The following is a 27,613-nucleotide window of genomic DNA, read 5'->3' on the forward strand; positions in this document are numbered from 1 at the left end:
TCTATAGTGACTGGAACTAATGTCTATAGTGACTGGAACTCATGTCTATAGTGACTGGAACTAATGTCTATAGTGACTGGAACTCATGTCTATAGTGACTGGAACTAATGTCTATAGTGACTGGAACTCATGTCTATAGTGACTGGAACTCATGTCTATAGTGACTGGAACTCATGTCTATAGTGACTGGAACTCATGTCTATAGTGACTGGAACTAATGTCTATAGTGACTGGAACTCATGTCTATAGTGACTAGAACTAATGTCTATAGTGACTGGAACTAATACTATACATCTATAGTGACTGGAACTCATGTCTATAGTGAGTGGAACTAATGTCTATAGTGACTGGAACTAATACTATACATCTATAGTGCCTGGAACTAATGTCTATAGTGACTGGAACTCATGTCTATAGTGACTGGAACTCATGTCTATAGTGACTGGAACTCATGTCTATAGTGACTGGAACTAATGTCTATAGTGACTGGAACTAATACTATACATCTATAGTGCCTGGAACTAATGTCTATAGTGACTGGAACTCATGTCTATAGTGACTGGAACTCATGTCTATAGTGACTGGAACTCATGTCTATAGTGACTGGAACTAATGTCTATAGTGACTGGAACTCATGTCTATAGTGACTAGAACTAATGTCTATAGTGACTGGAACTAATACTATACATCTATAGTGACTGGAACTCATGTCTATAGTGAGTGGAACTAATGTCTATAGTGACTGGAACTAATACTATACATCTATAGTGCCTGGAACTAATGTCTATAGTGACTGGAACTCATGTCTATAGTGACTGGAACTCATGTCTATAGTGACTGGAACTCATGTCTATAGTGACTGGAACTCATGTCTATAGTGACTGGAACTCATGTCTATAGTGACTGGAACTCATGTCTATAGTGAGTGGAACTAATGTCTATAGTGACTGGAACTAATACTATACATCTATAGTGACTGGAACTCATGTCTATAGTGACTGGAACTCATGTCTATAGTGACTGGAACTAATGCCTATAGTGGCTGGAACTAATGTCTATAGTGGCTGGAACTAATACTATACATCTATAGTGACTGGAACTAATGTCTATAGTGACTGGAACTAATGTCTATAGTGACTGGAACTAATGCCTATAGTGGCTGGAACTAATGTCTATAGTGGCTGGAACTAATGCCTATAGTGACTGGAACTAATGTCTATAGTGACTGGAACTAATGTCTATAGTGACTGGAACTAATGTCTATAGTGACTGGAACTCATGTCTATAGTGACTGGAACTAATACTATACATCTATAGTGACTGGAACTAATGTCTATAGTGACTGGAACTCATGTCTATAGTGACTGGAACTCATGTCTATAGTGACTGGAACTAATACTATACATCTATAGTGACTGGAACTAATGTCTATAGTGACTGGAACTCATGTCTATAGTGACTGGAACTCATGTCTATAGTGACTGGAACTCATGTCTATAGTGACTGGAACTCATGTCTATAGTGACTGGAACTCATGTCTATAGTGACTGGAACTCATGTCTATAGTGACTGGAACTAATGTCTATAGTGACTGGAACTAATGTCTATAGTGACTGGAACTCATGTCTATAGTGACTGGAACTAATGTCTATAGTGGCTGGAACTCATGTCTATAGTGACTGGAACTAATGTCTATAGTGACTGGAACTAATGTCTATAGTGACTGGAACTAATGTCTATAGTGACTGGAACTCATGTCTATAGTGACTAGAACTAATGTCTATAGTGACTGGAACTAATACTATACATCTATAGTGACTGGAACTCATGTCTATAGTGACTGGAACTCATGTCTATAGTGACTGGAACTAATGTCTATAGTGACTGGAACTAATGTCTATAGTGACTGGAACTAATGTCTATAGTGACTGGAACTAATGTCTATAGTGACTGGAACTAATGTCTATAGTGACTGGAACTAATGTCTATAGTGACTGGAACTAATGTCTATAGTGACTGGAACTAATGTCTATAGTGACTGGAACTCATGTCTATAGTGACTGGAACTCATGTCTATAGTGACTGGAACTAATGTCTATAGTGACTGGAACTAATGTCTATAGTGACTGGAACTAATGTCTATAGTGACTGGAACTAATGTCTATAGTGACTGGAACTAATGTCTATAGTGACTGGAACTCATGTCTATAGTGACTGGAACTCATGTCTATAGTGACTGGAACTCATGTCTATAGTGACTGGAACTCATGTCTATAGTGACTGGAACTCATGTCTATAGTGACTAGAACTCATGTCTATAGTGACTGGAACTAATACTATACATCTATAGTGACTGGAACTAATGTCTATAGTGACTGGAACTAATGTCTATAGTGACTGGAACTAATGCCTATAGTGGCTGGAACTAATGTCTATAGTGGCTGGAACTAATACTATACATCTATAGTGACTGGAACTAATGTCTATAGTGACTGGAACTAATGTCTATAGTGACTGGAACTAATGCCTATAGTGGCTGGAACTAATGTCTATAGTGGCTGGAACTAATGCCTATAGTGACTGGAACTAATGTCTATAGTGACTGGAACTAATGTCTATAGTGACTGGAACTCATGTCTATAGTGACTGGAACTAATACTATACATCTATAGTGACTGGAACTAATGTCTATAGTGACTGGAACTCATGTCTATAGTGACTGGAACTCATGTCTATAGTGACTGGAACTAATACTATACATCTATAGTGACTGGAACTAATGTCTATAGTGACTGGAACTCATGTCTATAGTGACTGGAACTCATGTCTATAGTGACTGGAACTCATGTCTATAGTGACTGGAACTCATGTCTATAGTGACTGGAACTCATGTCTATAGTGACTGGAACTAATGTCTATAGTGACTGGAACTAATGTCTATAGTGACTGGAACTCATGTCTATAGTGACTGGAACTAATGTCTATAGTGGCTGGAACTCATGTCTATAGTGACTGGAACTAATGTCTATAGTGACTGGAACTAATGTCTATAGTGACTGGAACTAATGTCTATAGTGACTGGAACTCATGTCTATAGTGACTAGAACTAATGTCTATAGTGACTGGAACTAATACTATACATCTATAGTGACTGGAACTCATGTCTATAGTGACTGGAACTCATGTCTATAGTGACTGGAACTCATGTCTATAGTGACTGGAACTCATGTCTATAGTGACTGGAACTAATACTATACATCTATAGTGACTGGAACTCATGTCTATAGTGACTGGAACTCATGTCTATAGTGACTGGAACTCATGTCTATAGTGACTGGAACTCATGTCTATAGTGAGTGGAACTAATGTCTATAGTGACTGGAACTAATACTATACATCTATAGTGACTGGAACTCATGTCTATAGTGACTGGAACTCATGTCTATAGTGACTGGAACTCATGTCTATAGTGACTGGAACTCATGTCTATAGTGACTGGAACTCATGTCTATAGTGACTGGAACTCATGTCTATAGTGGCTGGAACTCATTTCTATAGTGGCTGGAACTCATTTCTATAGTGACTGGAACTCATGTCTATAGTGACTGGAACTCATGTCTATAGTGGCTGGAACTCATGTCTATAGTGACTGGAACTCATGTCTATAGTGGCTGGAACTCATGTCTATAGTGACTGGAACTCATGTCTATAGTGACTGGAACTCATGTCTATAGTGACTGGAACTCATGTCTATAGTGACTGGAACTCATGTCTATAGTGACTGGAACTCATGTCTATAGTGACTGGAACTCATGTCTATAGTGACTGGAACTAATACTATACATCTATAGTGACTGGAACTCATGTCTATACGTCTATAGTGACTGGAACTAATACTATACATCTATAGTGACTGGAACTCATGTCTATAGTGACTGGAACTCATGTCTATAGTGACTGGAACTCATGTCTATAGTGACTGGAACTCATGTCTATAGTGACTGGAACTCATGTCTATAGTGACTGGAACTCATGTCTATAGTGACTGGAACTCATGTCTATAGTGACTGGAACTCATGTCTATAGTGACTGGAACTAATACTATACATCTATAGTGACTGGAACTCATGTCTATAGTGACTGGAACTAATGTCTATAGTGACTGGAACTCATGTCTATAGTGACTGGAACTAATACTATACATCTATAGTGACTGGAACTAATGTCTATAGTGACTGGAACTCATGTCTATAGTGACTGGAACTCATGTCTATAGTGACTGGAACTCATGTCTATAGTGACTGGAACTCATGTCTATAGTGACTGGAACTAATACTATACATCTATAGTGACTGGAACTCATGTCTATAGTGACTGGAACTCATGTCTATAGTGACTGGAACTCATGTCTATAGTGACTGGAACTCATGTCTATAGTGACTGGAACTCATGTCTATAGTGACTGGAACTCATGTCTATAGTGACTGGAACTAATGTCTATAGTGACTGGAACTCATGTCTATAGTGACTGGAACTAATACTATACATCTATAGTGACTGGAACTAATGTCTATAGTGACTGGAACTCATGTCTATAGTGACTGGAACTCATGTCTATAGTGACTGGAACTAATGTCTATAGTGACTGGAACTCATGTCTATAGTGACTGGAACTAATACTATACATCTATAGTGACTGGAACTAATGTCTATAGTGACTGGAACTCATGTCTATAGTGACTGGAACTCATGTCTATAGTGACTGGAACTCATGTCTATAGTGACTGGAACTCATGTCTATAGTGACTGGAACTCATGTCTATAGTGACTGGAACTCATGTCTATAGTGACTGGAACTAATACTATACATCTATAGTGACTGGAACTCATGTCTATAGTGACTGGAACTCATGTCTATAGTGACTGGAACTCATGTCTATAGTGACTGGAACTCATGTCTATAGTGACTGGAACTCATGTCTATAGTGACTGGAACTAATACTATACATCTATAGTGACTGGAACTCATGTCTATAGTGACTGGAACTCATGTCTATAGTGACTGGAACTCATGTCTATAGTGACTGGAACTCATGTCTATAGTGACTGGAACTAATACTATACATCTATAGTGACTGGAACTCATGTCTATAGTGACTGGAACTAATACTATACATCTATAGTGACTGGAACTCATGTCTATAGTGACTGGAACTAATACTATACATCTATAGTGACTGGAACTCATGTCTATAGTGACTGGAACTCATGTCTATAGTGGCTGGAACTAATACTATACATCTATAGTGACTGGAACTCATGTCTATAGTGACTGGAACTAATACTATACATCTATAGTGACTGGAACTAATGTCTATAGTGACTGGAACTCATGTCTATAGTGACTGGAACTCATGTCTATAGTGACTGGAACTAATACTATACATCTATAGTGACTGGAACTAATGTCTTTAGTGATTGGACCTAAAGCTTAATATTTTACAGATCTACAACTCAACAGTCCTTCTCTCTATAACTGAAACACAGCTCTCTGCAGTCCAATAAGTCACTTTATATATGACAGGCCATTGAACAATTCTGAAGTTATTACATTAGTTTACCATGTTATTCTCATGTTATTCTCATGCTATTACCATGTTATTACCATGTTATTACCATGTTATTACCATGTTATTACCATGTTATTACCATGTTATTACCATGTTATTACCATGTTATTACCATGTTATTACCATGTTATTACCATGTTATTACCATGTTATTACCATGTTATTAAATGTTAGTTTACCATGTTATTACCATGTTACTTTACCATGTTAGTTTACCATGTTAGTTTACCATGTTAGTTTACCATGTTAGTTTACCATGTTACTTTACCATGTTATTGCCATGTTAGTTTACCATGTTATTGCCATGTTAGTATACCATGTTATTACCATGTTATTACCACGTTATTGCCATGATATTACCATGTTATTCTCATGATAGTTTACCATGTTATCATCATGTTATTGCCATGTTAGTTTACCATGTTATTGCCATGTTAGTTTACCATGTTATTACCACGTTATTACCATGTTATTACCATGTTATTACCATGTTATTACCATGTTATTACCATGTTATTACCATGTTATTACATGTTAGTTTACCATGTTATTGCCATGTTAGTTTACCATGTTATTGCCATGTTAGTTTACCATGTTATTACCATGTTAGTTTAACATGTTATTATCATGTTATTACCATGTTATTACCATGTTATTACCATGATAGTTTACCATGTTATTCTCATGATAGGTTACCATGTTATTACCATGTTATTACATGATAGGTTACCATGTTATTACATGATAGGTTAGCATGTTATTACATGATAGTTTACCATGTTATTACCATGTTATTACATGATAGTTTACCATGTTATTACCATGTTATTACATGATAGTTTACCATGTTATTCTCATGATAGGTTACCATGTTATTACCATGTTATTACATGATAGTTTACCATGTTAAATCAAATCAAATTTATTTATATAGCCCTTCGTACATCAGCTGATATCTCAAAGTGCTGTACAGAAACCCAGCCTAAAACCCCAAACAGCAAACAATGCAGGTGTAAAAGCCATGTTATTACATGTTATTACATGTTAGTTTACCATGTTATTACCATGTTATTACATGTTAGTTTACCATGTTATTACCATGTTATTACATGATAGTTTACCATGTTATTACCATGTTATTACATGTTAGTTTACCATGTTATTACCAGATGTTGAGCTGGTTAGCTGACCCTGGCCTCCTCTGTCTCTCTCTACAGGGTGACACCAGACACAGTGAACGATGCGCGAATACAAGTTAGTCGTCCTGGGCTCTGGAGGCGTAGGCAAGTCTGCTCTGGTAAGTCTCCCTCTCTCTCCATCTGTCTTCAACCCCCCCCCCCTTTGGGTTGCATAGGGCCGTAGGTTACCGAAATAGAACCTAGTTTCCTCCTACTGGTTTCTTAAGGCTGGAGTATTCAGTACAGTGCTTGGTTAAGTTCCATAGATTTCCTCGGGACCGGTGACGGTCCATGGACCAGTATTGAGAAACACTACTGGAACACAGCGTTTCTCCATCCTGGTCTTGGGGACCCAACTGGGGCGCATGTCTCTGCCCCTCAACCTGGTCCTGGGGTTGGGCGCATGTCTCTGCCCCACCAAGTACTAACACAGTAGATTCAACTCATTTACACTACTGGAGCACAGCGTTTGTCTCTGACCAGAGGGACTGGGTTGTATAGTCTCTGACCAGAGGAACTGGGTTGTATAGTCTCTGTCTCTGACCAGAGGAACTGGGTTGTATAGTCTCTGACCAGAGGAACTGGGTTGTATAGTCTCTGTCTCTGACCAGAGGAACTGGGTTGTATAGTCTCTGTCTCTGACCAGAGGAACTGGGTTGTATAGTCTCTGTCTCTGACCAGAGGAACTGGGTTGTATAGTCTCTGTCTCTGACCAGAGGAACTGGGTTGTATAGTCTCTGTCTCTGACCAGAGGAACTGGGTTGTATAGTCTCTGTCTCTGACCAGAGGAACTGGGTTGTATAGTCTCTGTCTCTGACCAGAGGAACTGGGTTGTATAGTCTCTGTCTCTGACCAGAGGAACTGGGTTGTATAGTCTCTGTCTCTGACCAGAGGAACTGGGTTGTATAGTCTCTGTCTCTGACCAGAGGAACTGGGTTGTATAGTCTCTGACCAGAGGAACTGGGTTGTATAGTCTCTGTCTCTGACCAGAGGAACTGGGTTGTATAGTCTCTGTCTCTGACCAGAGGAACTGGGTTGTATAGTCTCTGTCTCTGACCAGAGGGACTGGGTTGTATAGTCTCTGACCAGAGGAACTGGGTTGTATAGTCTCTGACCAGAGGAACTGGGTTGTATAGTCTCTGTCTCTGACCAGAGGAACTGGGTTGTATAGTCTCTGTCTCTGACCAGAGGAACTGGGTTGTATAGTCTCTGTCTCTGACCAGAGGAACTGGGTTGTATAGTCTCTGTCTCTGACCAGAGGAACTGGGTTGTATAGTCTCTGTCTCTGACCAGAGGAACTGGGTTGTATAGTCTCTGTCTCTGACCAGAGGGACTGGGTTGTATAGTCTGACCAGAGGAACTGGGTTGTATAGTCTCTGTCTCTGACCAGAGGAACTGGGTTGTATAGTCTCTGTCTCTGACCAGAGGAACTGGGTTGTATAGTCTCTGTCTCTGACCAGAGGAACTGGGTTGTATAGTCTCTGTCTCTGACCAGAGGAACTGGGTTGTATAGTCTCTGTCTCTGACCAGAGGAACTGGGTTGTATAGTCTCTGTCTCTGACCAGAGGAACTGGGTTGTATAGTCTCTGACCAGAGGAACTGGGTTGTATAGTCTCTGTCTCTGACCAGAGGAACTGGGTTGTATAGTCTCTGTCTCTGACCAGAGGAACTGGGTTGTATAGTCTCTGTCTCTGACCAGAGGGACTGGGTTGTATAGTCTCTGACCAGAGGAACTGGGTTGTATAGTCTCTGTCTCTGACCAGAGGAACTGGGTTGTATAGTCTCTGACCAGAGGAACTGGGTTGTATAGTCTCTGACCAGAGGAACTGGGTTGTATAGTCTCTGTCTCTGACCAGAGGAACTGGGTTGTATAGTCTCTGACCAGAGGAACTGGGTTGTATAGTCTCTGTCTCTGACCAGAGGAACTGGGTTGTATAGTCTCTGACCAGAGGGACTGGGTTGTATAGTCTCTGACCAGAGGAACTGGGTTGTATAGTCTCTGTCTCTGACCAGAGGAACTGGGTTGTATAGTCTCTGTCTCTGACCAGAGGAACTGGGTTGTATAGTCTCTGTCTCTGACCAGAGGAACTGGGTTGTATAGTCTCTGTCTCTGACCAGAGGAACTGGGTTGTATAGTCTCTGTCTCTGACCAGAGGAACTGGGTTGTATAGTCTCTGTCTCTGACCAGAGGAACTGGGTTGTATAGTCTCTGTCTCTGACCAGAGGAACTGGGTTGTATAGTCTCTGTCTCTGACCAGAGGAACTGGGTTGTATAGTCTCTGTCTCTGACCAGAGGAACTGGGTTGTATAGTCTCTGTCTCTGACCAGAGGAACTGGGTTGTATAGTCTCTGTCTCTGACCAGAGGAACTGGGTTGTATAGTCTCTGTCTCTGACCAGAGGAACTGGGTTGTATAGTCTCTGTCTCTGACCAGAGGAACTGGGTTGTATAGTCTCTGTCTCTGACCAGAGGAACTGGGTTGTATAGTCTCTGTCTCTGACCAGAGGAACTGGGTTGTATAGTCTCTGACCAGAGGAACTGGGTTGTATAGTCTCTGTCTCTGACCAGAGGGACTGGGTTGTATAGTCTCTGTCTCTGACCAGAGGAACTGGGTTGTATAGTCTCTGACCAGAGGAACTGGGTTGTATAGTCTCTGACCAGAGGAACTGGGTTGTATAGTCTCTGTCTCTGACCAGAGGAACTGGGTTGTATAGTCTCTGTCTCTGACCAGAGGAACTGGGTTGTATAGTCTCTGACCAGAGGAACTGGGTTGTATAGTCTCTGTCTCTGACCAGAGGAACTGGGTTGTATAGTCTCTGTCTCTGACCAGAGGAACTGGGTTGTATAAACTCTGTCCTGCCGGCCTGGCGGTCCCTCTCTCCCAGGAGACTCATGTCCTTATCTGGGTCACAGAGGGGTTGTGAGAACGTCAGCTGTCATCGTTTAGCATTCCTTCTATCACTCTATTTCTCCATCCCTCCATCACTATATCCCTCCATCACTATATCCCTCCCTCCCTCCCCTCCATCACTATATCCCTCCCTCCCTCCCTCCACCCCTCCCTCCCTCCTCCCCCCTCCCTCCCTTCCTCCCTCCCTCCCTCTCTATGAAAAGAGGTCGGAGATAGGAAATAAAGGTCGGAGATAGGAATAGAGGTCGGAGATAGGAATAGAGGTCGGAGATAGGAATAGAGGTCGGAGATAGGAATAGAGGTCGGAGATAGGAATAGAGGTCGGAGATAGGGATAGAGGCCGGAGATAGGGATAGAGGCCGGAGATAGGGATAGAGGTCGGAGATAGGAATAGAGGTCGGAGATAGGAATAGCAGGAATGCAGCCTCCCCCTGTATTGTCCATTAGGTCTAATTGGATCACTATAGAAGTGGTGGTGTAGAGAACTCCATTAGTTCTAATTGGATCACTATAGAAGTGGTGGTGTAGAGAACTCCATTAGTTCTAATTGGATCACTATAGAAGTGGTGGTGTAGAGAACTCCATTAGTTCTAATTGGATCACTATAGAAGTGGTGGTTTAGAGAACTCCATTAGTTCTAATTGGATCACTATAGAAGTGGTGGTTTAGAGAACTCCATTAGTTCTAATTGGATCACTATATAAGTGGTGGTGTAGAGAGCTCCATTAGTTCGAATTGGATCGAGAGAGAGACTCTTGTCAGAGTCCAGGCCACAGAGCGGTGCCTTGCCACAGCCCGCCGTAACTAGGCAACGGGTGTAACAGTTGCAGCGTGGGAACCAGGGCGCCACCGCGAGTGGGTTTCACACACAACCTCCCTTAGCTTTTTTTCCCCCCAGGACATGTGATTTACTGTAGAGAAAGGAACAGAGGACGAGGTGGAGCGTGAGCTAAATACCCTCTCACAGAGACAGGGAACTCATGTGGAAAACCCTTTCACAGAGACAGGGAACTCATGTGGAAAAACCCTCTCACAGAGACAGGGAACTCATGTGAAACCCCCTCTCACAGAGACAGGGAACTCACATGAAATCCCCTCTCACAGAGACAGGTTACTCATGTGAAATACCCTCTCACAGAGACAGGAACTCATGTGAAATACCCTCTCATAGAGACAGGGAACTCATGTGAAAACCCTCTCACAGAGACAGGGAACTCATGTGAAAAATCCTCTCACAGAGACAGGGAACTCATGTGAAATAACCTCTCACAGAGACAGGGAACTCATGTGAAATACCCTCTCACAGAGACAGGGAACTCATGTGGAAAACCCCCTCACAGAGACAGGGAACTCATGTGGAAAACCCTCTCGCAGAGACAGGGAACTCATGTGAAATACCCTCTCACAGAGACAGGGAACTCATGTGAAAACCCCTCTCACAGAGACAGGTTACTCATGTGAAATACCCTCTCACAGAGACAGGGAACTCATGTGAAATAACCTCTCACAGAGACAGGGAACTCATGTGAAAATCCTCTCACAGAGACAGGGAACTCATGTGAAAACCCCTCTCACAGAGACAGGGAACTCATGTGGAAAAACCCTCTCACAGAGACAGGGAACTCATGTGAAAACCCTCTCACGGAGACAGGGAACTCATGTGAAAAACCCTCTCACAGAGACAGGGAACTCATGTGATAAACCCTCTCACAGAGACAGGGAACTCATGTGGAAAAACCCTCTCACAGAGACAGGGAACTCATGTGGAAAAACCCTCTCACAGAGACAGGGAACTCATGTGAAAAACCCTCTCACAGAGACAGGGAACTCATGTGAAAAACCCTCTCACAGAGACAGGGAACTCATGTGATAAACCCTCTCACAGAGACAGGGAACTCATGTGAAACCCCCTCTCACAGATTTCCCCATCTTTTAACACAGACACTAATAGAGCTAGTCTGCTGGACCAGAAGCTCATTGTAGAGTCATTCATAAATCTCCTGTTCCCTGGACAGGGCTTCTAGCTAGAGCCACGTGTTGTTCGGAGGGAGAGAGGGAGGGAGGGAGGGGGGAGGTAGGGAAGGCAGGAAGGAGGTAGAGTGGTAAAGGGGGTGGAAGGAAGGAAGGAAGGTAGGAAGGAAGGAAGGAAAGAAGGAAGGAGGTAGAGAGGTAAAGGGGGTGGGAGGAAGGAAGGAAGGAAGGAAGGAGGGGTAGCGAGGTAAAGGGGGTGGGAGGGAGGGAGGAAGGAAGGAAGGAAGGAAGGAAGGAAGGAAGGAAGGAGGGTAGCGAGGTAAAGGGGGTGGGAGGGAGGGAGGAAGGAAGGGAGGGAGGTAAAGGGGGTGGGAGGGAGGGAGGAAGGAAGGAGGGAGGGGTAGAGAGGTAAAGAGGAGAGGGAGAGAGATTCTGTCAGACTTTGTCTCTGACAGTTTATCTCAGGAAGACAAAAATAATGGTGTTGCAACAAAAAAAAAAGAAGTCCGGTTGCCATGACAACAAATACAAATTCCATCTAGACACTGTTGCCTTAGAGCACACAAAAAACGACACATTCCTCGGCCTAAACATCAGCACCAAGGGTAACTTCCACAACACTGTGAACCATCTGACAAGGCAAAAGGGCCTTCTACGCCATCAAAAGGAACATCAAATTCCACATGATCTGGATCTGGCTAAAAATACTTCTATATATATATATATATATATATATATATATCAATCATTTATAGAACCAATTTCCCTTTGTTTGTGAGGTCTGGGGTCCGCTCACCAACCAAGAATTCACAAAATGGGACAAACACCAAATTAAGACTCTGTCTATATCTCTCTCTCTCTCTCTCTCTCTAGGGTGTCATTGTGTCCTGGGCTAAAGTAGTGCACTATATCGGGAATAGGGTGTCATTGGGTCCTGGTATAAAGTAGTGCACTATATATAGGGAATAGGTTGTCACTGGGTCCTGGTATAAAGTAGTGCACTATACTGTCTAAGGAATAGGGTGTCATTGGGTCCTGGGCTAAAGTAGTGCACTATGTAGGGAATAGGGTGTCATTTGGGACTCCCCCTCCCCACATCAGAGCTCCAGCAGTTAGATTGATTTGTCTTAATTAATTACAAATGAGAGAGAGAGAGAGAGAGAACTTCATGTCTTCACAAACGCAAACACACACTTCGAAGAGAGGAGATGCCAGAGAGTTCGAGACATGTTGACAAAGTGTGTGTGTGGGTTTGTTTGTTTGCATGGAAGAGTGGATTTAATCTGATCACTGGTGTGAGTTCTGAGTCTGGAGGGAAGAGTGGATTTAATCTGATCACTGGTGTGAGTTCTGAGTCTGGAGGGAAGAGGGGAAATGTGTTTATGGGTTAATGTGTGTGTTTAGAACTATGTGATCAGCACACATGTACGTGCGTCAGAACCAACCCCCTGGTCAGAACCAACACCCTGGTCAGAACCAACCCCCTGGTCAGAACCAACCCCCTGGTCCCAGTCAGACAGAGTAGCAGCACTCTGGTCAGAACCAACCCCCTGGTCCCAGTCAGACAGAGTAGCAGCACTCTGGTCAGAACCAACCCCCTGGTCCCAGTCAGACAGAGTAGCAGCACTCTGGTCAGAACCAACCCCCTGGTCCCAGTCAGACAGAGTAGCAGCACTCTGGTCAGAACCAACACCCTGGTCAGAACCAACCCCTGGTCAGAACCAACCCCTGGTCAGAACCAACCCCTGGTCCCAGTCAGACAGAGTAGCAGCACTCTGGTCAGAACCAACACCCTGGTCAGAACCAACCCCTGGTCAGAACCAACCCCTGGTCAGAACCAACCCCTGGTCAGAACCAACCCCTGGTCCCAGTCAAGACAGAGTAGCAGCACTCTGGTCAGAACCAACCCCTGGTCCCAGTCAGACAGAGTAGCAGCACTCTGGTCAGAACCAACCCCCTGGTCAGAACCAACCCCCTGGTCCCAGTCAGACAGAGTAGCCCTCACATCTTGTAACGTCCTCACTCTCACTGTTTGCCTGTGTTCTTCAGTCTCCTGGCGTCCGTTAATCCCAGTCAGCTCAGTGTGTTCTTCAGTCTCCTGTCATCTGTTAATCCCAGTCAGCTCAGTGTGTTCTTCAGTCTCCTGTCATCTGTTAATCCCAGTCAGCTCAGTGTGTTCTTCAGTCTCCTGTCATCTGTTAATCCCAGTCAGCTCAGTGTGTTCTTCAGTCTCCTGTCGTCCGTTAATCCCAGTCAGCTCAGTGTGTTCTTCAGTCTCCTGTCGTCTGTTAATCCCAGTCAGCTCAGTGTGTTCTTCAGTCTCCTGACGTCCGTTAATCCCAGTCAGCTCAGTGTGTTCTTCAGTCTCCTGTCATCTGTTAATCCCAGTCAGCTCAGTGTGTTCTTCAGTCTCCTGTCATCTGTTAATCCCAGTCAGCTCAGTGTGTTCTTCAGTCTCCTGACGTCCGTTAATCCCAGTCAGCTCAGTGTGTTCTTCAGTCTCCTGTCATCTGTTAATCCCAGTCAGCTCAGTGTGTTCTTCAGTCTCCTGACGTCCGTTAATCCCAGTCAGCTCAGTGTGTTCTTCAGTCTCCTGTCATCTGTTAATCCCAGTCAGCTCAGTGTGTTCTTCAGTCTCCTGACGTCCGTTAATCCCAGTCAGCTCAGTGTGTTCTTCAGTCTCCTGTCATCTGTTAATCCCAGTCAGCTCAGTGTGTTCTTCAGTCTCCTGTCATCTGTTAATCCCAGTCAGCTCAGTGTGTTCTTCAGTCTCCTGTCGTCTGTTAATCCCAGTCAGCTCAGTGTGTTCTTCAGTCTCCTGTCGTCTGTTAATCCCAGTCAGCTCAGTGTGTTCTTCAGTCTCCTGTCATCTGTTAATCCCAGTCAGCTCAGTGTGTTCTTCAGTCTCCTGTCATCTGTTAATCCCAGTCAGCTCAGTGTGTTCTTCAGTCTCCTGTCATCTGTTAATCCCAGTCAGCTCAGTGTGTTCTTCAGTCTCCTGTCGTCTGTTAATCCCAGTCAGCTCAGTGTGTTCTTCAGTCTCCTGTCGTCTGTTAATCCCAGTCAGCTCAGTGTGTTCTTCAGTCTCCTGTCATCTGTTAATCCCAGTCAGCTCAGTGTGTTCTTCAGTCTCCTGACGTCTGTTAATCCCAGTCAGCTCAGTGTGTTCTTCAGTCTCCTGTCATCTGTTAATCCCAGTCAGCTCAGTGTGTTCTTCAGTCTCCTGTCGTCTGTTAATCCCAGTCAGCTCAGTGTGTTCTTCAGTCTCCTGTCGTCCGTTAATCCCAGTCAGCTCAGTGTGTTCTTCAGTCTCCTGTCGTCTGTTAATCCCAGTCAGCTCAGTGTGTTCTTCAGTCTCCTGGCGTCTGTTAATCCCAGTCAGCTCAGTGTGTTCTTCAGTCTCCTGTCGTCTGTTAATCCCAGTCAGCTCAGTGTGTTCTTCAGTCTCCTGACGTCTGTTCATCCTGTTGTTAAACGGCTTCTTGTTTTACATGCTTTTCTTCCTGTCCTTTTCTTCCTGTCCTTTTCTTCCTGTCCTTTTCTTCCTGTCCTTTTCTTCCTGTCCTCGTCTGAGGATAACAGGTCTTCTGTATGACTCAGTGTCTGCTCCCAAATCTCACCCTATTCTCTATATATTGCGCCTCTTGGCTCTGGTCAAAAGTAGTGCACACTATAGGGAATAGGGCTCTGGTCAAAAGTAGTGCACACTATAGGGAATAGGGCTCTGGTCTAAAGTAGTGCACTATATAGAGAATAGGGTGCCATTTGGGACACATAGGTGTGTATTTCTGTATATTAAAGATAATCATGAGCCACCTGTTGAGATGAATTTACTAAGGCTGTGTGGGCGTCTAGAATGGGAATCTGCCTCACAGCCTGCATGCAACCTTCTATAATCTCATTTATTAACTCACCTTCTCTTCTCTCTCTCGTCTCTCTCTTTTCTCTCTCTCTCTCTCTCTCTCTCTCTCTCTCTCTCTCTCTCTCTCTCTCTCTCTCTCTCTCTCTCTCTCTCTCTCTCTCTCTCTCTCTCTCTCTCTCTCTCTCTCTCTCTCTCTCTCTCTCTCTCTCTCTCTCTCTCTCTCTCTCTCTCTCTCTCTCTTTTTGTCTCTCTCTCTCTTTTGTCTCTACAGACTGTACAGTTTGTTCAGGGGATTTTCGTGGAGAAATATGACCCAACAATAGAAGACTCGTACAGAAAGGTAAGTCAAGTATTGCTATCTTCCCTTGACATCATCATTAGTGGCCCACTGGCCCTGTGACATCATCATTTAGTGACCCCCTGACCCTGTGACATCATCATTAGTGGCCGTCTGGCTTTGTGACATCATCATTGGTGGCCGCCTGGCCCTGTGTTGTCATCATTAGTGGCCCCCTGGCCCTGTGACATCATCCTTTTAGTGGCCCCTTGGCCCTGTGACATCATCATTAGTGGCCCCCTGGCCCTGTGACATCATCATTAGTGGCCCCTTGGCCCTGTGACATCATCATTAGTGGCCCCCTGGCCCTGTGACATCATCATTAGTGGCCCCCTGGCCCTGTGTTTAGTAGCTTTTCAGCCAAAAGTAGTGCACTATGTAGGTAATACGGGGACATTGGACGTAAATACATTTAACTCTGCTGCTGTCTGTGTCGTCTCCATGGTTACAGAGTACTGTGTGTTTGGTAGGCTATTCAGTGAGATCGGAATATAATTCAAATAGCTGCCTGTCCCTTTAATAGCCAGGCAACAGCAGACAGGACTGTTACAGAGGTACTGAGACAGACAGGACTGTTGTAGAGGTGCTGAGACAGGACTGTTGTAGAGGTACTGAGACAGACAGGACTGTTGTAGAGGTACTGAGACAGACAGGACTGTTGTAGAGGTACTGAGACAGACAGGACTGTTGTAGAGGTACTGAGACAGACAGGACTGTTGTAGAGGTACTGAGACAGACAGGACTGTTGTAGAGGTACTGAGACAGACAGGACTGTTGTAGAGGTACTGAGACAGACAGGACTGTTGTAGAGGTACTGAGACAGACAGGACTGTTGTAGAGGTACTGAGACAGACAGGACTGTTGTAGAGGTACTGAGACAGACAGGACTGTTGTAGAGGTACTGAGACAGACAGGACTGTTGTAGAGGTACTGAGACAGACAGGACTGTTGTAGAGGTACTGAGACAGACAGGACTGTTGTAGAGGTACTGAGACAGACAGGACTGTTGTAGAGGTACTGAGACAGACAGGACTGTTGTAGAGGTACTGAGACAGACAGGACTGTTGTAGAGGTACTGAGACAGACAGGACTGTTGTAGAGGTACTGAGACAGACAGGACTGTTGTAGAGGTACTGAGACAGACAGGATTGTTGTAGAGGTACTGAGACAGGACTGTTGTAGAGGTACTGAGACAGACAGGACTGTTGTAAAGGTACTGAGACAGACAGGATTGTTGTAGAGGTACTGAGACAGGACTGTTGTAGAGGTACTGAGACAGACAGGACTGTTGTAGAGGTACTGAGACAGGACTGTTGTAGAGGTACTGAGACAGACAGGACTGTTGTAGAGGTACTGAGACAGACAGGACTGTTGTAGAGGTACTGAGACAGACAGGACTGTTGTAGAGGTACTGAGACAGACAGGACTGTTGTAGAGGTACTGAGACAGACAGGACTGTTGTAGAGGTACTGAGACAGACAGGACTGTTGTAGAGGTACTGAGACAGACAGGACTGTTGTAGAGGTACTGAGACAGACAGGACTGTTGTAGAGGTACTGAGACAGACAGGACTGTTGTAGAGGTACTGAGACAGACAGGACTGTTGTAGAGGTACTGAGACAGACAGGACTGTTGTAGAGGTACTGAGACAGACAGGACTGTTGTAGAGGTACTGAGACAGGACTGTTGTAGAGGTACTGAGACAGACAGGACTGTTGTAGAGGTACTGAGACAGACAGGACTGTTGTAGAGGTACTGAGACAGACAGGACTGTTGTAGAGGTACTGAGACAGACAGGACTGTTGTAGAGGTACTGAGACAGACAGGACTGTTGTAGAGGTACTGAGACAGACAGGACTGTTGTAGAGGTACTGAGACAGACAGGACTGTTGTAGAGGTACTGAGACAGACAGGACTGTTGTAGAGGTACTGAGACAGACAGGACTGTTGTAGAGGTACTGAGACAGACAGGACTGTTGTAGAGGTACTGAGACAGACAGGACTGTTGTAGAGGTACTGAGACAGGACTGTTGTAGAGGTACTGAGACAGGACTGTTGTAGAGGTACTGAGACAGACAGGACTGTTGTAGAGGTACTGAGACAGACAGGACTGTTGTAGAGGTACTGAGACAGGACTGTTGTAGAGGTACTGAGACAGGACTGTTACGGAGGAGAGACGTTCTTCCGACACTAAAGGAGAGGAGGGTAGCAGCTAAAACATGGACAGGAAGTGGTCTGTTTGACCAGGACCGTCATGACAGTGCAGCTGTTTCCTTTAGGGGTCCATGCTGTTGACAGATAGTGACCCCGGCTTTAAGTAAAGGGGCTTTTTCAACACGTCAGCAGTCATCAGAGTGACTGTAGTCAAGTGTTTCCCCCCGTGGCAGTACAGAGGTCAAGGTGGTCTCAGCCTGGTCCCAGATCTGTTTGTGTCGATTCCCTACCGTTCATTGAGACTGTAAGTGTTGGCGAGACGGATCACAAACTGATCTGGGACCAGGCTGTAGATGGGTCCAGTCCTAGAGCCTTCTCAGTCAGATCTGTGCGGCCAGCGGCCTCACAGCAGGCTTCCCCTCTCACTGGTCATAAATGGAACGACCGCCCCATCCACCCCCCCAATTAGGAACCTGGTGGAAGTAATGGACTGAACTAAGGCATGGGCCCAGCGGGGGTGGAGGAGGGTAATTACAGTGGAGGACCACAGGCCTGGAAGTCACTGAGAGGGGTTTTGGGTCAAGGTGGAGGGAGAGATGAGGGAGGAGAATGGAATTGTTTCAGATGTACATCTAATAATGCCTTTTTCTCTCTCTCTCTGTCTCTCTCTCTCTGTCTCTGTCTCTCTCTCTCTCTCTCTCTCTCTCTCTCTCTCTCTCTCTCTCTGTCTCTCTCTGTCTCTCTCTCTCTGTCTCTCTCTGTCTCTCTCTCTCTCTGTCTCCCTCTCTCTCTCTGTCTCTCTCTGTCTCCCTCTCTCTCTCTGTCTCTCTCTGTCTCTCTCTCTCTCTCTCTCTCTCTCTCTCTCTCTCTCTCTCTGCAGCAAGTGGAGGTGGACGGGCAACAGTGTATGCTGGAAATTTTGGACACTGCAGGGACGGTAAGAGACCTACAGGAGGAGGAGGAGTTATGGTAGACCTACAGGAGGAAGAGGAGCAGTTATGGTAGACCTACAGGAGGAGGAAGAGGAGGAGTTATGGTAGACCTACAGGAGGAGGAGTAATGGTAGACCTACAGGAGGAGGAGTAATGGTAGACCTACAGGAGGAGGAAGAGGAGGAGTTATGGTAGACCTACAGGAGGAGGAGTAATGGTAGACCTACAGGAGGAGGAGGGGAGGAGTTATGGTAGACCTACAGGAGGAGGAATAATGGTAGACCTACAGGAGGAGGAGTAATGGTAGACCTACAGGAGGAGGAAGAGGAGGAGTTATGGTAGACCTACAGGAGGAGGAGTAATGGTAGACCTACAGGAGGAGGAGGGGAGGAGTTATGGTAGACCTACAGGAGGAGGAGTTATGGTAGACCTACAGGAGGAGGAGGGGAGGAGTTATGGTAGACCTACAGGAGGAGGAGTTATGGTAGACCTACAGGAGGAGGAGTAATGGTAGACCTACAGGAGGAGGAGGGCAGGAGTTATGGTAGACCTACGGGAGAAGTTATGGTAGACTTACAGGAGGAGGAGGGGGAGGAGTTATGGTGGACTTACAGGAGGAGGAGGGGGAGGAGTTATGGCAGACTTACAGGAGGAGGAGGGGCAAGAGTTATGGTAGACTTACAGGAGGAGGAGGGGGAGGAGTTATGGTAGACTTACAGGAGCAGGAGGGGGAGGAGTTATGGCAGACCTAGGGGGGTGGGGGTTTACAGAGTCATACAGTTCTACTGGGAACCATATTTACCATGACACAAGGAACAGGAAAGGGATAACGATGCTCTCTCTGCTTCCTCAAACACCCCTTCCTCTACCGCTGGCTGAGGAGAGATGTATGGAGGAGACAGAGAGAGAGACAGAGAGAGAGACAGAGAGAGACAGAGAGAGAGACAGAGAGAGACAGACAGACAGACCCCTGTACTTCTCTGTGGTGGTGACAGGTGGCCAATGGACTCCTTGGTCTCTCTGTACCCGATTGGCTCCACCCACACAGAGTTGGAGCCAAGATGGATGACAGTTTCTCAGTCCCCGTGACTGTTTCACAACAGAGGCTTGGCAATGATAGAGAACGCCTCTCACACAACATATTCCAATCTAAACAAACAGATTCCCTTATCACGACTCCTTAAATATACCCTCTTAAAAAAAAAGATCTCCATTTACTTAAACCAAAATGACAAATCTGTGAAATGCACTTGTAAATTCAAGCTCAGAATCAGAATGTGTCATCGTTCCAGTTGAATCTGGAGGACAGGGTCAGTGAGTACAGACTGCCAAAATCATCTTCCTGTGAATATGAAAGAAAGACACCAGTAGAATCTTAGCCTGGGGGTTTTCCCCCAATGAATGGAACGCTGTTGCTATGGCACCCTAACCCCTACATAGGGCGCTACTTCTGACCCGGTGCCCATATGGCTCTGTATCAAAAGTAGTGCACTATATAGGGAATAGGGTGCCGTTTGGGACTCAGATCATGTAAACTTTAAAACATGTGTTTCATCTGTTTGGGAAACAGTTGCGTTTTGACTCTCACGCTATTGGCCACCATTGTAACAGTACTGACAACAGATATCACAATTACGAAGACGACCGTGTGACCTCTGGTTTTGGTAAACGTCTTTTGCGTTACTTTTGCACACAAGAGAATGGCAAGTGTACACACACACACACACACACACACACACACACACACACACACACACACACACACACACACACACACACACACACACACACACACACACACACACACACACACACACACACACACACACACACACACACACACACACACACACACACACACAGACACACACACACACACACAGACACACACACACAAACATACATACACACAGACACACACACACAAACATACATACACACAGACACATAGACACACAGACACACACACACACACGCACCCCCACTCCTATGGCCCCGCCACGGTTGTCTCTAACAACACCTAATGGCCTTTGAGGTTCTGCCGTGTAAACAGTCTCCTTAGCCACGACGGGGGCCACCCCTCATTACCGTGACGCAGGGCGATGCAGAGGTGGTGTGGCAGGTTATTCATCTTGGAGGTGGTTACAGACTCACTACTGACAGCAGACAGAGATGACATGAACGACAAACAGAGAGAGAGATCAGCCTCCTCCTCCTCCTCCACACTGTCTTCAGTATCTCTACTGTGATCAGCCTTCTCCTCCTCCTCCTCCTCCACACTGTCTTCAGTATCTCTACTGTGATCAGCCTCCTCCTCCTCCTCACTGTCTTCAGTATCTCTACTGTGATCAGCCTCCTCCTCTTCCTCCTCCTCCACACTGTCTTCAGTATCTCTACTGAGATCAGCCTCCTCCTCCTCACTGTCTTCAGTATCTCTACTGTGATCAGCCTCCTCCTCTTCCTCCTCCTCCATACTGTCTTCAGTATCTCTACTGTGATCAGCCTCCTCCTCCTCACTGTCTTCAGTATCTCTACTGTGATCAGCCTCCTCCTCCTCACTGTCTTCAGTATCTCTACTGTGATCAGCCTCCTCCTCCTCCACCACCACACTGTCTTCAGTATCTCTACTGAGATCAGCCTCCTCCTCCTCACTGTCTTCAGTATCTCTACTGTGATCAGCCTTCTCCTCCTCCTCCTCCTCCACACTGTCTTCAGTATCTCTACTGTGATCAGCCTCCTCCTCCTCCTCCACACTGTCTTCAGTATCTCTACTGAGATCAGCCTCCTCCTCCTCCTCCTCCACACTGTCTTCAGTATCTCTACTGTGATCAGCCTCCTCCTCCTCCTCCACACTGTCTTCAGTATCTCTACTGTGATCAGCCTCCTCCTCCTCCTCCACACTGTCTTCAGTATCTCTACTGAGATCAGCCTCCTCCTCCTCCTCCACACTGTCTTCAGTATCTCTACTGAGATCAGCCTCCTCCTCCTCCTCCTCCACACTGTCTTCAGTATCTCTACTGTGATCAGCCTCCTCCTCCTCCTCCACACTGTCTTCAGTATCTCTACTGAGATCAGCCTCCTCCTCCTCCTCCTCCACACTGTCTTCAGTATCTCTACTGTGATCAGCCTCCTCCTCCTCCTCCACAATGTCTTCAGTATCTCTACTGTGATCAGCCTCCTCCTCCTCCTCCACACTGTCTTCAGTATCTCTACTGAGATCAGCCTCCTCCTCCTCCTCCACACTGTCTTCAACATCTCTACTGTGATCAGCCTCCTCCTCCGCCTCCACACTGTCTTCAACATCTCTACTGTGATCAGCCTCCTCCTCCTCCACACTGTCTTCAGTATCTCTACTGTGATCAGCCTTCTCCTCCTCCTCCTCCACACTGTCTTCAACATCTCTACTGTGATCAGCCTCCTCCTCCTCCTCCACACTGTCTTCAACATCTCTACTGTGATCAGCCTCCTCCTCCTCCACACTGTCTTCAGTATCTCTACTGTGATCAGCCTCCTCCACACTGTCTTCAGTATCTCTACTGTGATCCTCCTCCTCCTCCTCCACACTGTCTTCAGTATCTCTACTGAGATCAGCCTCCTCCTCCTCCTCCACATTGTCTTCAGTATCTCTACTGTGATCAGCCTCCTCTTCTTCCTCCTCCACACTGTCTTCAGTATCTCTACTGTGATCAGCCTTCTCCTCCTCCTCCTCCACACTGTCTTCAGCATCTCTACTGTGATCAGCCTCCTCCTCCTCCACATTGTCTTCAGTATCTCTACTGTGATCAGCCTCCTCCTCCTCCACACTGTCTTCAGTATCTCTACTGTGATCAGCCTTCTCCTCCTCCTCCTCCACACTGTCTTCAACATCTCTACTATGATCAGCCTCCTCCTCTTCCTCCTCCACACTGTCTTCAGTATCTCTACTGTGATCAGCCTCCTCCTCCTCCACACTGTCTTCAGTATCTCTACTGTGATCAGCCTTCTCCTCCTCCTCCTCCACACTGTCTTCAACATCTCTACTATGATCAGCCTCCTCCTCTTCCTCCTCCACACTGTCTTCAGTATCTCTACTGTGATCAGCCTCCTCCTCCTCCTCCTCCACACTGTCTTCAGTATCTCTACTGTGATCAGCCTCCTCCTCTTCCTCCTCCACACTGTCTTCAACATCTCTACTGTGATCAGCCTCCACATTGTCTTCAGTATCTCTACTGTGATCAGCCTCCTCCTCCTCCACACTGTCTTCAGTATCTACTGTGATCAGCCTCCTCCTCCTCCTCCTCCACACTGTCTTCAGTATCTCTACTGTGATCAGCCTTCTCCTCCTCCTCCTCCACACTGTCTTCAACATCTCTACTGTGATCAGCCTCCTCCTCCTCCTCCACACTGTCTTCAGTATCTCTACTGTGATCAGCCTCCTCTTCTTCCTCCTCCACACTGTCTTCAGTATCTCTACTGTGATCAGCCTCCTCCTCTTCCTCCACACTGTCTTCAGTGTCTCTACTGTGATCAGCCTCCTCCTCTTCCTCCACACTGTCTTCAGTATCTCTACTGTGATCAGCCTCCTCCTCCTCTTCCTCCACACTGTCTTCAGTATCTCTACTGTGATCAGCCTCCTATTCTTCCTCCTCCACACTGTCTTCAGTATCTCTACTGTGATCAGCCTCCTCCTCCTCCTCCACACTGTCTTCAGTATCTCTACTGTGATCAGCCTCCTCCTCCTCCTCCACACTGTCTTCAGTATCTCTACTGTGATCTAACATCTTGTTAACTCAGTTGGAATGGTACTGAGGCTCACCCCATCCAAGCCAGGTGATGGAAGTGTGCAGGGCAAATATTTACACAAGATAAAGAGAAAAGCATTAGATGGGATCCTTGCCCATGTTATCAGCCCTAATGACCAGGCTATAGATGGGATCCTTGCACATGTTATCATCCCTAATGACCAGGCTTTAGATGGGATCCTTGCACATGTTATCATCCCTAATGACCAGGCTTTAGATGGGATCCTTGCCCATGTTATCATCCCTAATGACCAGGCTTTAGATGGGATCCTTGCCCATGTTATCATCCCTAATGACCAGGCTATAGATGGGATCCTTGCCCATGTTATCATCCCCAATGACCAGGCTATAGATGGGATCCTTGCCCATGTTATCATCCCTAATGACCAGGCTATAGATGGGATCCTTGCCCATGTTATCATCCCTAATGACCAGGCTTTAGATGGGATCCTTGCCCATGTTATCATCCCTAATGACCAGGCTATAGATTGGATCCTTGCCCATGTTATCATCCATAATGACCAGGCTATAGATGGGATCCTTGCCCATGTTATCATCCACAATGACCAGGCTATAGATGGGATCCTTGCCCATGTTATCATCCCTAATGACCAGGCTATAGATTGGATCCTTGCCCATGTTATCATCCCTAATGACGTCTTTAGATTGGATCCTTGCCCATGTTATCACCCCCTAATGACGTCTTTAGATTGGATCCTTGCCCATGTTATCACCCCCTAATGACGTCTTTAGATTGGGTCCTTGCCCATGTTATCACCCCCTAATGACGTCTTTAGATTGGATCCTTGCCCATGTTATAACCCCCTAATGACGTCTTTAGATTGGATCCTTGCCCATGTTATCACCCCCTAATGACGTCTTTAGATTGGATCCTTGCCCATGTTATAACCCCCTAATGACGTCTTTAGATTGGATCCTTGCCCATGTTATCACCCCCTAATGACGTCTTTAGATTGGATCCTTGCCCATGTTATCACCCCCTAATGACGTCTTTAGATTGGATCCTTGCCCATGTTATCACCCCCTAATGACGTCTTTAGATTGGATCCTTGCACATGTTATCACCGCCTAATGACGTCTTTAGATTGGATCCTTGCCCATGTTATCACCCCCTAATGACGTCTTTAGATTGGATCCTTGCCCATGTTATCACCCCCTAATGACGTCTTTAGATTGGATCCTTGCACATGTTATCACCGCCTAATGACGTCTTTAGATTGGATCCTTGCCCATGTTATCACCCCCTAATGACAAGTCTTTAGCTTCCTGTATGTCTCTCTCTCCTCCACAGGAACAATTCACAGCCATGAGAGATCTGTACATGAAGAATGGCCAGGGCTTTGCGTTAGTGTACTCCATCACAGCCCAGTCCACCTTCAACGATCTGCAAGACCTACGAGAACAGATCCTCCGAGTCAAAGACACTGACGATGTGAGTCATCACACACACACGCATGGATACACACACACACACACACACACACACACACACACACACACACACACACACACACACACACACACACACACACACACACACACACACACACACACACACACACACACACACACACACACACACACACACACGCACGCATGAATACATACACACACCCGCATGAATACACACACACACACATGAATACACACACACATATATACTGAGATGCTAGGAGAGCAGATGGCATGCTGCTACCTTGGGCAGATGGCATGCTGCTACCTTGGGCAGATGGCATGCTGCTACCTTGGGCAGATGGCATTCTGCTACCTTGGGCAGATGGCATTCTGCTACCTTGGGCAGATGGCATTCTACTACCTTGGGCAGATGGCATTCTACTACCTTGGGCAGATGGCATTCTGCTACCTTGGGCAGATGGCATTCTGCTACCTTGGGCAGATGGCATTCTACTACCTTGGGCAGATGGCATGCTGCTACCTTGGGCAGATGGCATGCTGCTACCTTGGGCAGATGGCATGCTGCTACCTTGGGCAGATGGCATGCTTCTACCTTGGGCAGATGGCATGCTTCTACCTTGGGCAGATGGCATTCCGCTACCTTGGGCAGATGGCATTCCGCTACCTTGGGCAGATGGCATTCTGCTACCTTGGGCAGATGGCATTCCGCTACCTTGGGCAGATGGCATTCCGCTACCTTGGGCAGATGGCATTCCGCTACCTTGGGCAGATGGCATTCCGCTACCTTGGGCAGATGGCATTCCGCTACCTTGGGCAGATGGCATTCCGCTACCTTGGGCAGATGGCATTCTGCTCTCTCCGGTCTCTCCCCTGCTTCCACTCTTTATTTACACCTCCTTCTCACCCCTCCCTCCCCCTCCCCTCTCCTCCTCCTCCCCCCTCCTCCTCCCCCCCACCCCCCTCCTCGTCCCCCCCTCTCCAGGTTCCGATGATTCTGGTGGGTAATAAATGTGATCTGGAGGATGAGCGTGTTGTGGGGAAGGAACAGGGACAGAACCTGGCCAGACAGTGGAGCAGCTGTGCTTTCCTGGAGTCCTCTGCAAAGTCCAAGATCAACGTCAATGAGGTGAGAACAACACACACACCTCACACACCCTGCATCAGTACAACACACACCTCACACACCCTGCATCAGTACAACACACACACACACCTCACACACCCTGCATCAGTACAACACACACCTCACACACCCTGCATCAGTACAACACACACACACCTCACACACCCTGCATCAGTACAACACACACACACCTCACACACCCTGCATCAGTACAACACACACACCTCACACACCCTGCATCAGTACAACACACACACACACCTCACACACCCTGCATCAGTACAACACACACCTCACACACCCTGCATCAGTACAACACACACCTCACACACCCTGCATCAGTACAACACACACCTCACACACCCTGCATCAGTACAACACACACCTCACACACCCTGCATCAGTACAACACACACACACACCTCACACACCCTGCATCAGTACAACACACACACACCTCACACACCCTGCATCAGTACAACACACACCTCACACACCCTGCATCAGTACAACACACACCTCACACACCCTGCATCAGTACAACACACACCTCACACACCCTGCATCAGTACAACACACACACACCTCACACACCCTGCATCAGTACAACACACACACACCTCACACACCCTGCATCAGTACAACACACACCTCACACACCCTGCATCAGTACAACACACACACACCTCACACACCCTGCATCAGTACAACACACACCTCACACACCCTGCATCAGTACAACACACACACACCTCACACACCCTGCATCAGTACAACACACACACACACCTCACACACCCTGCATCAGTACAACACACACACACACACCTCACACACCCTGCTTCAGTACAACACACACACACACACCTCACACACCCTGCATCAGTACAACACACACCTCACACACCCTGCATCAGTACAACACACACACACCTCACACACCCTGCATCAGTACAACACACACACCTCACACACCCTGCATCAGTACAACATACACACACACCTCACACACCCTGCATCAGTACAACACACACCTCACACACCCTGCATCAGTACAACACACACCTCACACACCCTGCTTCAATACAACACACACCTCACACACCCTGCATCAGTACAACACACACACCTCACACACCCTGCATCAGTACAACACACACCTCACACACCCTGCATCAGTACAACACACACCTCACACACCCTGCATCAGTACAACACACACACACCTCACACACCCTGCATCAGTACAACACACACACCTCACACACCCTGCATCAGTACAACACACACACACCTCA

At 46.3% G+C, this 27,613-nt stretch overlaps 1 protein-coding gene across 1 annotated transcript in view; it reads left to right on the plus strand.

The window, feature by feature from the left end:
• The window catches only part of LOC124020932 (ras-related protein Rap-1b-like), a gene marked incomplete at its 3' end in the record, with an annotated part of 96,055 nt that extends 69,693 nt beyond the window's left edge, over window positions 1–26,362 (plus strand). The window contains exons 2-6 of the mRNA XM_046336243.1: window positions 6,848–6,927; window positions 15,823–15,891; window positions 18,923–18,979; window positions 25,068–25,208; window positions 26,175–26,362. Coding sequence (XP_046192199.1) covers window positions 6,871–6,927; window positions 15,823–15,891; window positions 18,923–18,979; window positions 25,068–25,208; window positions 26,175–26,362 — 512 coding nt within the window. The remainder of the gene's footprint in view (window positions 1–6,847; window positions 6,928–15,822; window positions 15,892–18,922; window positions 18,980–25,067; window positions 25,209–26,174) is intronic.
• Window positions 26,363–27,613: the final 1,251 nt, after the last annotated feature.

Source organism: Oncorhynchus gorbuscha, unplaced genomic scaffold (assembly GCF_021184085.1).
Source record: "Oncorhynchus gorbuscha isolate QuinsamMale2020 ecotype Even-year unplaced genomic scaffold, OgorEven_v1.0 Un_scaffold_994, whole genome shotgun sequence".
NCBI classification, from domain to species: domain Eukaryota; kingdom Metazoa; phylum Chordata; class Actinopteri; order Salmoniformes; family Salmonidae; genus Oncorhynchus; species Oncorhynchus gorbuscha.